We start from the raw sequence: 11856 nt of genomic DNA, 5'->3' as shown, positions 1-11856 counted from the left end.
AAAGTTTCTTGCTTCTTGCTCCATTTCAGATTGAAGTGCATTTCTGATGAAGAAACGCAACTTTGATAACATCTGGATCTGTGAGTTTGTACCAGTAAAGGATGGTTTGAGGATGGTTTGGAGGGGTGGACTGTTCATAATCATGCCATTTAGGGATCATCTGCACTCTTTCTGGCTGAACAGGCATTGCAAACCAGTAAGGGTTTGCATACTGCCCACAGTATCCAAATGGCACCCTTAAATGACCTGGCTCAGCTTACTGCAAGTGTGGCTATTTGCATGAGGAACTTCCTATTTCTCTTTAGCACAAAGCTCCCTCTGGTGGAGACCTACAGAAAACAAAAGAAAATGTCCAAAAAAAAATTGTGTAGGGGCAATTGTTTATTTTGATCAAGTGAATATCTAAGCACTGCATTGCTATATCATTTAAAACTTTTTACATGATAAAGATGAGTGCTAACAAAATGGCTGAAACGGTTGAGGGTACACAGTAGAAAAAGTTCCACAGATGAATTAGATGTAGTCAATGATCAGTTAAATCGCTTTAAATACACTTTCTCAGTGAAAGTGCATTTGTGGCTAAGTGGCATCACTGCAGATACCAGTTTATGGGGTTTGAATATTACGAGTCATCAGAGAGGATCTGTGAATTTCACCAACATCAAACATTAACTGTCAGTGCTTTCATCAGTCCTCAGTCGGTTGCCAGATCAAAATCAGAACTGGCAATGTAACTGTATCACCAGCGGACTTGCTGTTGACAAATTAGCTGTCAGAGCCACGAAGGCAGCGTAACAACTGGCTAGTCCGTCATCATATCAGCACCCTCTCCTCCTGTGGCATCTGTCAGGCTGAGCTCTTCCAGCATCTCCATCAGGGAAATGCGCGGTGCGCCGTCATCATCAGTGTCACTTTCCACTGGGATCTTTGAGGCATCTGAAACAGAACACAATCGACAGCTGCTCATCGCATGCTAAATAATGTTACGGCACAAGGCTCGTCAGAAACTTAAGCTGCTGTTGTCAGTAAATGAGACAGAGACTGTAAAGGAAGCTCTGATTTTCTTTTTCTAATATTCTGTTGGAGAAAAACACCTGCATCCCCAAGCTGCTCACCTTTGAAGATATTGACATTCTTCCTCAAAGCCTCATCTTCCTCAAGGTCCTCCAGGAAGTCCTGGTATTGTCTGAACACAGAAAACAAAATAAGAGCAAACCCATGTGGCACAAAAGATGAAAATAACAACCGCAGCACATTTGGTATTTTCTTGGCACATTATCAAACTATTCACCAACAAGCCAAAGGCACAGTTTCAGGTCTCTTTAGTGTTTTCCCAGATTTTTTAAAAACTACTTACGAAAAAAATATCTCATAGGGTTGACATTAACCTCAGGATACAATCATTTGCTTATTTTGGGGCACTTCCATGGTGCCCTAAAAAAAGCTTTAATTGCAGCTAGATCCAAAATCCTCCAAACAAACTTACATTAATTGTAAGGGTTTGGGGAAAAGACTAAAATCAAAAGTGCATGACTGACTGCGCCACAATACTGTTGTAGCAGCAATGATCCTTCACTCCATGAGCTAAACACGTAGCAACGGCCTACCTCTCATCATCTGTGTCCATGCCTTCACGATCTCTGGCCATCTCCTGTAGTTTCCAGTTCCTGCGCTTCACTCTTCTGCTGCGGTCGTAGCTCTTCTTGATGAGCACCTTTAACAGTCCACACGCAAAAGTCATTAAGTGGAACAAAAGGTTGTTCAGATATGTTTTTCTCTTGCTTTTATGTGCAGGAATTTGTTTCTCCAAGATTGTAATCAAATCGACAATAAGTGCTCCATGTTGCCACTAGAGGTCAGTGTTTATCAAGTGGACAAAACACACTAAAACCATCAACTGGGTCCTGGATTTATACACCGAGGATGCCGAGAGATATTCAGCTGAGTCTTACCACATCAGGAACATGGTGAGGGTTCATCTTATTCAGGTACTCATCGTTGATGTTGGAGTTGGCAAAGTCATAACTATAAAGTAAAAAACAAACGGATATTAAAGCAGAACTTTTTACTTTGTATCATTTTGTCTGAAATTGTCACAACATCTTAACACTCAGGTTCTTCGGACTTCTTCTGATGGTTTAAATGCGATTTGCAACAGTCAACCGTGCGAGAAGGGGGAGGGACATGCAAGTTGTAGCAATGTAAACAACTCTTTTGGAGGTTGTCAAGTATACTTTGAGGTCCAACCTGCCCTCACAAATGACCCCCAACTACAATTTAGGGCCTAAACTAGGCAGTGGCCCTAAGGTTACTAAAGGTAAAGATCCCTATGCAGAAAATAAACCATCATATTTGGATTAAGCTGAAAAATGACCACAGCTCCTCAATCCTTTGAAGAAATGAGAGCACAAAACTGAAGGCAAGCAGCCGAGAGGTAGGGCCAGAGGGATGAAATGAGTTTGGGCCTAAGTCTAAAGCTCAAGGCCAGCCATCAGTCTTGTGACCGACATCTCAACTCCTCCTGCAATCCTGCACACCCACCCAAGCACCAGGTCTCCGATGTTGAGCAGGTGGCCCAGGAAGGTACGGCAGTGATACTGCTGACTCGTATCCATCTCTGATGTTTTCTGGACCCACACCTCAGCCAGCGTGTGCTGCAACAAACACACAAACAGGGAACAGAAATGCAGTTTCAAGCCAGTGAAACAATATTACTCTTGTTGTTTTGCTCCAGTTGGTTCAGGGAGTTGCGTCAATAATAGCACAAGATTCAGACAGAGGAAAGATGGGAACCTCATTCTCATCAAAAGAAACACTCCTGAGTGGTTCTGTCAGTTTGGCTTCAGTCCCACATACAGGTTCAGGGATAATGTAATGGCCTGCTATTGATTTTGCCTCTTACAGAAGAGCAATGTTGCAATCTGTTCTGCACCAACACACACAAACTGCCTTACCTTATTGGACCTCGTACCAGCTCCAGCACCCAGCTTCTGGTTTCTGATGATGTCGATGTCCATAACGATGAACTCCTCTAGTTGCCGTGGGTTGCAGAGACTGTTGAAGGCGTTACGCCAGTATGTGTTCCCGTCCACCTCAGCAACTATAGGATGTTAGAGATTATTCACGCATTACAAACTGTACCATTTAGATAAGATTCGTCATTAGAGCAAAGAAAAACAAGCAGAAATGCTTCAGTATCTTCTCCTATTCACTGAAGTTGAACTAATGACTCTTAGGTATTTCTGAAAATGCAAACTTCGAGATATGTTAAGTGTCTTTATCTAGATATGAACTGTAAGAAGTGTGATTGGTTTGGAAGTTTTCCTCTCTGTTCATGCTCCAGATGACTGGAATGATGCATTTCCCTCACGCTGCAGATGAAGTGCACATGCAGAAAAACAGAAACGCAGGTTATTTGCTGTTGCTACTGCCATTACTGAACAGACTCGAGGCGTTTTCTGCTATGCAACCAACTCAGAAACTTTCTACATAAAAAAATAGCCGTCTCTTTGATGAGTAATTAAAAACACGTGTGCTGCTGCAAAAGGTTAGAATTCTGTTGCGGAGCGTCTCCGCCTCTCACAGGAAGAGCAGACCCTGCACTTAATACTGTAAAGAAACACAAATGTTCTTTGCACTTTTATTTGTTTTAAATCTCTCCAAAAAAGGACTGATTACCCATTTTCAGATGATGGAACTTGGAGCAAAACGTTGATGTTAACATGATCACGAACAAACACGAGGTCCAAAAGTGGTGATTGCAAAAGTCTTCAAAGGTCCAAGTTATTGGAAAAGTTGAGATCCTCTAAAAATAAGCCAACTCAAATGCAACAGTCTACAGACAGTTTTAGGCTGTTGGTTGCACAAACAAGATATCTGTTGACACCAACTTTATTACCTTCTGACATTTTGTAACATTTTTCTGACATTTTATAAAAAATTGAAAAAAAGAAAATAATAATAATGATCAACAGTTGAAAATGCTCAGTGAAAAGAGCCGTGTAGCGGGGGGCAGAGCTGCCATGGTAAACTGATCTGGTCAAAGCACAGCTGATATTGGACAATGCTGGATTTAAATTAATCAGTTAACACCAAAACCCCTCAGAACTTTAGTAAGGCTTGGTGAGAAGATAATTGGTCTATGTTGTTAAGAGTGGAACATTTTAAAGGTTTGTTTTAATTTTTTTTCATTTTGCTAAAACGTTTGATCATCAAACCAGACGTAGGAATACTTCTTGAAGGCTGACACCTAAAACAGGTATTAGTGAAGATTTGTTCTCGTTCCAGCGTCTCTTATTGGTCAAATCCCACTTTTTGCGCTTCCTCAAAATGAGGTCCGAAACACACGGTCAAACAGTCAGGAATGACCTCCATGAAAAGATAAAGTTTTAAGGACTTCAGCAAAGACAAGAACAGCTTAAAGATCTGACTGGTTGCAGTGTGGGTCAGCTGTGAAACTATTCAACTAAACTAAATAAATGAAGACAACCCAGTGAAAATACTACATAGATATCCTGTCCTAATGAAGAAGCCCAGTGCGGCTGATCCTTGTCACATGACACACACTGAAGCCAATCAGATTAGAGCACGAGCAGCGGTCCTACATTTTAATATCATCTTATTTGCAGTTTGGTAGCTTTGACTTACTCGTATAAAAATCCCCATCAGTTTTAGGATTCTTTGAACTCAAATTGCTCTAAGAAATCCAATAATACCACATTTTTTTTAAATTAGGTATTATTAATGCTCAATTCCAATTTTGTTGGCCTGTTCGCATTGCTCTTTTTAGTGTCGCCAATACCAGATTTCACTCGCATGAGCAAAAAACAAAGACGTCACTAGCAACAGGAATTATCCCTCCAAACTTATTAAGCCCAGCTGCTCTTCCACTGGATAACGTCCGAACTGTTGTCCATCATGTTTAGAAGAGACAGACGCAGACATGTGGTGACCCCCACCCGTGCAAAATTGTGATGAATGTCGATTGAAGATGATGTAGAAATGGAGTGAATTCTTATTTGACCGTACAGACTGAGGTCTGAAACCAACACGGATGTATAACAATGCTGCAATGTGTGCACAGTACAGACTTTTGACTCCATCTTCTTTTTCTTCTTCTTTTCAACAGGAAGACTTGAAGATGAAATGCACTCTGGTGTGATACTCACTCTGCAGGGTGCGAGGATCAATGAGATGAATGGCGCTGGTGACACGGATGCACACACAGATTTGACCCATGTTCCCCAGGCTCTGCGCCAGCCGTGGAGACAGGCACACTACGTTGTCCTGGCAACAACACACAAGTAGACAACTTGGGGTCAAACTAAGGCGACGGAAAAATTAGATATTAGGAAAAAAAAAAAAGAAAAAAAAACTACAGATGGACAAAATTGGTTGTTTCTCAAGAGAAAGCATGTTTTCACTTACAGAATATGCTCCTGCATGTCCCCTGTCATTCAACTATGCTGGGAGACAACACCCAAACTCTGTGTAGCACTTCCAAAGGCTCAACTAAAGCTAAATGTCAAACAGGATTAAGATGCTACAGAAAATAACAGAACACACCAGCCAAGAATCCTTACTTACTTACGTTTCAATGCCAAGTCTATTAATTCAGGTGTTTCTGATACCTGACACTGTCAAAAAAACATCTAGAACATGAAAATTCTTGGCCAGCCTCTGGGTTCCATCTGCATCCGAGTGGATCAACAGACAGCTTTCTTACATATAATTTACTAAACTCACAAAGTGAAGGCTTAAGAGGTGAAATGCAATGATAATTCTGGGGGATGTGCCGAGCAGATACGGATGATTTTCACTGCATCAGTGAATTACGCAGCTAAAGCTGACATACCTTGCACACAGGAACGATTTCTATAGAGAAAGTGCTCTTGTAGTTGTACGTGTTTGAGTGGATGTCATGAGAGATGAGGCGCTGAGATGTCTTAGACCTAAAAATAAATAAATAAATAAATAATGGAGAAATTATTATTCATTTACCATTACATTATCTAGATACACAGCACAATCGATGTTCAACTCGATAGACAGATCACAAAAAGGACATGTATGCAGCAAGATGTTTTATACTCGAGGAAGAGAAGCCTACTGTGCACCTTAACTTATCTGAGCTGCAGGTCATAACCCATTAGCTGAACTCTGAATTCAGTGGAATGGTAATATACATACATAACATAGATGATAGTATGCAAAGTCTATTAGAGAAATATATTGTGTGTACTGACAGAATTGAATAATGACACCTCACAGCTCTTTAATGTGTTAATACAGCAGGCAACATCTGCCAGCAAATGTTTTCCACATCAACCCATACATTTGTGTGGATTGCAACAGAACTTCTAAATGCCAGAACACCAGCTTGAATGTTCTGAAGGTTGTGTTCAGGGCAGGTAAACAGACTGAAGCAACACTCACCTGCAGGGCACAGTGCACTGCAAGAAGTCAACCATCTTCTGTGCGTGCTGCTTGGTGCCATAGTAAAAATCAATCCCGTCTGCGAGAAAAGCGCAATATCAAACACTCTCCCACCAATAAATCCATCACAGGCGCACTTCTTGGGTCATCACCGCCACAAAGCACATACGCATGCAAACAACGTGCACAGGAAATCGGATGGAGAGGGAAGAAAATATGGCAGCCACATGTTGTAACCTTCATAAAGCTTTTAAGTCCCACTGAGATATGGAAATGATTTGAATTATACTATAGGGCCAAACTCCACTTTACATTCCTGTCCAAGAATACTGAGAGCAGCTGCTGAGCTGTCATTCCGTGCACTGTGTGTGTGCATGTGTGTGAAGTAGCACTTAGCGTCTCTAAACAGGCTATGAGGTGAACTTTCATGGCAAGAAACTGGAATCGAGTGCCTGCTCTGATTACAGCGCACTGATTAGATGCCCAACGCATGCCCCTGTGAGGCCCACATGATGACAGCTGTATGAAGTGATTGGCGCCAGTGATGTGCATGCATGGTTTGCTGTCTGGTACAGGAAGAGGTAATTAACACGAGACATCATTATGATCTGCGTGGTTCAAATCCACATTAGTTACAAAATTACAAATGAGGTTCCTTCTTTTCAGTGCAACTTGGTTAGAGTCCTCGAAAAACACCAGGCATGCCCCCCCCCCCAAATAAGATATACTCTTATACATGAATAAATAATACATTTGCCATCAACCTACCATGAATTTCTTTGATGTTGAGGGCATTCTGGTGGAGTTTATGCTTTAGGATCAGCTGCTCTAAATAGTAGAATGTCTTTTTATGAAAAGTCTAAAAGGGGAAAAAAACAAAAACAACAATCTGTATTATACAGACATTCATGTTCTTCCCGTCTTTATGCAGAACTTCAGATCGGCCACAACTTGCTGACACTAACCTCCCTGAAAAATACTCCAGTTAAAGAACCTGAGCGACTACAGCTGAAGTTGAATTCAACCCGGGGACAAAGAGCAGCCATAAAACACGCGAGTGGAAGAGGATTGTTAATTCAAACTTTAAGTGCAGATGCTTCAGGGTAAAAGCTTTTCAGGGACTCTTTTCTACTGTGAAGCAGATGCAGAGGGTCTTGACTCATCTAATAAGTGAGGGAGCTTAGCTCGCTGATGTACAGAGCAACTCTTAACCTGCACACAAGAATGTTTCGGAATTATTGAATCGCAGGGCTCTTTCTGTAGCAGTAACTTAAGCTCAACTTAGTCCATACGTCACTGTAGAGTGGGACTTCGGTATTTTGAGATACATTTCCTGCTAAATGCTAAGAATGTTGTTTTGTGTGTTTTATAGAAGAAGTCTTGAAAGTTAAATAAGGTCCCTTTTTAAAGTTTTCCATCTACCAAGGAAACCAAATTTAGATGTGTCAAAATAAAATCACAACCATTAATTAAACCATTCACGAAAATGTAGAAAAAAGAAGCAAATGTACAGCCTGGAATAATAATTATTGCTAAGATCCCTCAGTAGACCAGAGATACTTACCTTCTGCCTAACTTGAACCACTGCCTTCCAAAAGTCTTTGGCTTCCACACGGTGGCAGTCGTCACACATCTGGGACTGGATGACAAACTCCACCACGAACACCTGCTGCAGGATAGCGCCATTCATCACCTGTAGAAGTGACGACAGCCACAAGTTACGCCGTCTGCTCATAATAAATAGCAAATTATGGCAAAAACCTTGTCCTTCAAACTATTCATTTACAAATTTGTTTGATATGAAAAAACAATAGTTTTTCATGTTTCCATGTGCAGGGGGCATTTAAGGCTCTCCATCAGCACAAACAACAGAGTTGGCACTGAAAGCTAGAACAGCTCAGGTTCTCCTTAAAGGTCAAGGGGATGAGATGACAGCCAATGGCAAGACTCGTTACCCTCAAACAAACAAAACCCTGTCAAGATCAGACTGATCTGGTGCTCTGCTGTGCATACGATTCCATTCCTTTGTAAAATTATATCAGCATTACATGTGGGCATCATATTTATTGATAAAAATAAACAAATAAATCTACCGTTCCATTTTTAAATGGAGGACAACCAAAACGCAATCATCTGCCAATTATCACCTGCAAGAATTACCCACCTACTGTTTGCACATAGAAAAAGAACCTCGCTTACCCCAGTTCACCAATCAGTTTCCACCTCAGTTTGGATGTTAAGCTCCCACACTTATCACTTTCCACAGTTTTCTTACCTCTTTCTGGATGGTGACTTTCATCTTAATCCTCTTGGAGTGAGGCTCTGTCCACAGGAAGCCGGCATCAATGAGACGCACCTATGAAAGAAGAGGTGGTGTTGACTCCACCAGGTCCTTCTCGTTATATTAACACCCCCGAATCTGTTTAATCTTATGCCTGTGCCAAATAAATTGCCTAAAATGACATCTTTTTAAATTGAAAAAAAAATCCAACACGTGCTTTAGGTAGAGACATTTTATGACATCTTAATGTCTTTTTTCTTTGGAATCATCATGTCTGTAAGAGTCAGTCCTACTTTAGTCATTGAGCTCTTCAGTTTTTTCAGACAAAGGGCCAGCAGCTCCCTCGACTCCAGGGCACATTGCATCCATGTTGTTGGTGGCTGCAAATACCTGCATTTACAACAAATATCTTCACTCACAATTTAATATGTCATGATTTTTTTTCTTTGCACAAACAGAGAACCACTGATATTACATGGATATGAAAAATAAAAGAAATAACAGATATTTTACTGCAAACGAATGTTTAAAACAAACCGTTCACACTGCTTGCAGAAGTGCACCGTCACTTGCTTGGGGATTCCCTCTGAGATGTCTACCTGAGTACGTAGGCAGGCCACACACATATTGGCTGGGTTGGGAGGAATGGGGACACCACAGGTGCAGCACAGGCTGTGGAGGAGATGAGCAACATTTTTAAAAAGACAAATCACTACTGTGGCAATTCACACCTCTTGCTGCATCAAAATATGTGGTCGATGAGTTTTTGCCTCTTAAATATAAATATAAGTGGTACTGATAAACACAAAAACAGTAATCAATGAGCCTCAAGCACTGTTATAGATGTGCTGTAAACAAAACTGTGATTTCCACTGAGCACTTTTTGAATAATGCCCCATCTCCTCATGGGATCATTGTCATCCTGAAGAAGGCCAGGGTAGAATCATTCAGTGTAGAATCATCAAGCAAAAAAGATTCTGGGATTTGTAATGACCTGAACTATGCCAGCATATTGTCCCCACAGCATAAACAAGCCACCAAATCACCATAGAGCAAAATAATGTGTTCAGGATTTTCCTGTAATTAGTCTCCTGTCTGCACTTTCTGGTTTTGAGTGTGTATATCTTATCAAAGTGCTGTTTAAACACAATGACATCACAAGACTCTGAAATAATATATATTTTTGTTTCGATTACCAAATATCTGGTGCCCCCATATTCAACTAAGATGTTATTCCTTTAAATCACTACAAATAAAGGATACTTCAGTAAAATAATGAACAGATGTGACAGGGTTTTCTCACTGTTAACCTTTTGATAAAGCAAGCACAGATAGCACTAATATCATCTGTGATTAGTTTAGGAACCTGCTGTTAAGGCTTGCTCAACACTGCAGCGTTTTTACTTACATATTCCCCTGGCTGCTGGAAGCAGGAGCTTGCATGTACTCCATTGATGTCAGCTTGACAGATCAGTGGATCTATCTGCAGCCTTGTGATTCCTGGGTAGAGAAACATGACAGGCTGACTCTCAAAAGAAAAAAACTTTGTCAATGGCAAGAACGCTCGGAGTTAACGACAATGTCAACCTATAGCGAAACCTCACTGAGAGTTCACAATAATATCATTGTGAGTATTTACTGACAGACAGTTACGCTAAGACTGAATATGATGCAGTGCAGAGTTGGTGTTGCTAACCGAGCTAATGTTCTGCGTTCAGTAACAGTTAGCATAAGAGGCTAAATCGGTAATTTTGGGAACGATTCCACAACTTAGCCATGAAGAACATGTCAACTAAACATTTCCCATAGCTACAACTAGTAAAACCAAGTGTTGACAAAACTTACAACGATAATATTGATGGGAAATCCACGACACCGTCAAGTCAAGTCCCCCACGTTTTCCCAGCCGTGGCCAGAGAGACCGAATGACGTCACACAAGAGGCGAGGACCCCGAGAGTATCTTCGTGTGCCTGAATAAATTACATTCAGAAACCTTTCAAACTACAATACAATACAAACAACGTTCAAATCACACAGAATGGAATAGAAGACTTTAGAAAAAACCCCGCTGTGTAATTCTTGTCTCAGCTTAAGAGTGACGAAATTACAATCAAGTAATGTTAATCTTACCATGGTGAAATTCTTCTGTTTTGAAAAATACAAAATACAAAGTCAAGGCAAGGCCAGTGTGAAGGGAATGGACAGTGGGATAAGAAAATGTGATTTAGTAATGTACATATTACCAAGCTAATTGACTTCTATGCACAAATGATAGTTTAATGCAAAAAAAAAGTAGATGTGCAAATGTGCAAGCAGCCTTGTTCGATTACTGCAGAAAATATGTTTAACTAAGTCCAGACTGAGTAACAAGTAAGTTTGAGTTGGAGCGTTATTCTTTACTCAGAGTACAGTTAAAAACAGGTTACACAACAAAGCCTGAATATTTTTTTCACCCCTTCAACCATAACCATTTATCATAGTTTAGCTATTAAATGCATAAATAACCAACTAAACTGAAGAATGGATTACATAGTACACTACTGTACTGGGATAGTACAAGAACACAGGAGGCTTACTATTGTATTTTGACTGCAGAATACTTCAGGTGATTCAACAACAATTCAGAAAAAGTACTTTATTAGTTGACGTTGTGCTTCACTTCACCGTATTTCTAAATATATAAACAAACTCACACTCAGCCAATATATTCATTGCCACTGGACATGTGTGACCTCTGGGTAATCGAACACTAAGTGCAGGTATGCTGTTATGTATCAGATTTTGTGAACGGTTTATGATCAATTCGATGTTTCTTTGAGCACACCTGTCAATGGAAGTTGTTTGGATGCCTTCACTTACCGTCGGAGAAATCTTGAATAGGGACTCTGTTTATCCAGATTGTTAGTTGGAACAGCAGGTAAAGACTATTGGTCAGTCTTCAGTGTTTATTAGTATAATTTAAAATAAATAATACAGTAATGCGTATTGGGATCCGTCTACCTTTGACTTATTTGTTTTTGTACCATCTTTATCTGCATTATTAGACTTTGTACAACAGATGAAGACAGGAGGAGACATGAAACAATGTATGAATGTTTTGCATCTCCACCTTCGCATTTGGAACATTAAATTGTTCCCC

The 11856-nt window shown here is 40.4% G+C and overlaps 1 protein-coding gene across 1 annotated transcript; it reads right to left on the bottom strand.

Moving 5' to 3' along the window:
* Positions 1-363: 363 nt before the first annotated feature.
* On the bottom strand, positions 364-10662 carry nmd3 (NMD3 ribosome export adaptor). Its single transcript, XM_072392356.1, has 16 exons — positions 10562-10662; positions 10125-10216; positions 9254-9388; positions 9010-9106; positions 8711-8791; positions 8000-8128; positions 7204-7294; positions 6436-6514; positions 5855-5951; positions 5169-5286; positions 2955-3100; positions 2542-2654; positions 1953-2025; positions 1608-1714; positions 1116-1186; positions 364-936 (listed from the first exon to the last, which is right to left on the bottom strand). The coding sequence occupies exons 2-16, from the start codon at positions 10166-10168 to the stop codon at positions 803-805; spliced, it is 1515 nt and encodes a 504-aa protein (XP_072248457.1). The 5' UTR covers positions 10169-10216; positions 10562-10662; the 3' UTR covers positions 364-802.
* Between the last annotated feature and the right edge of the window lie 1194 nt (positions 10663-11856).

Source organism: Leuresthes tenuis, unplaced genomic scaffold, assembly GCF_036924035.1.
Source record: "Leuresthes tenuis unplaced genomic scaffold, fLeuTen1.0.hap1 SCAF_9, whole genome shotgun sequence".
Classification (NCBI taxonomy): Eukaryota; Metazoa; Chordata; class Actinopteri; order Atheriniformes; family Atherinopsidae; genus Leuresthes; species Leuresthes tenuis.
This window is presented reverse-complemented; position numbering and strand designations above follow the sequence as displayed.

Coding starts and splice junctions, on each gene's coding strand:
- nmd3 (XM_072392356.1), bottom strand. CDS start 10,168: ATGGAGTACATGCAAGCTCCTGCTTCCAGCAGCCAGGGGAATAT. Junction 8,792..9,009: donor TGAAGAGCTCAATGACTAAA/GTAGGACTGACT, acceptor CTTCTTTCATAG/GTGCGTCTCATTGATGCCGG. Junction 5,952..6,435: donor CAGTGCACTGTGCCCTGCAG/GTGAGTGTTGCT, acceptor ATTTATTTTTAG/GTCTAAGACATCTCAGCGCC.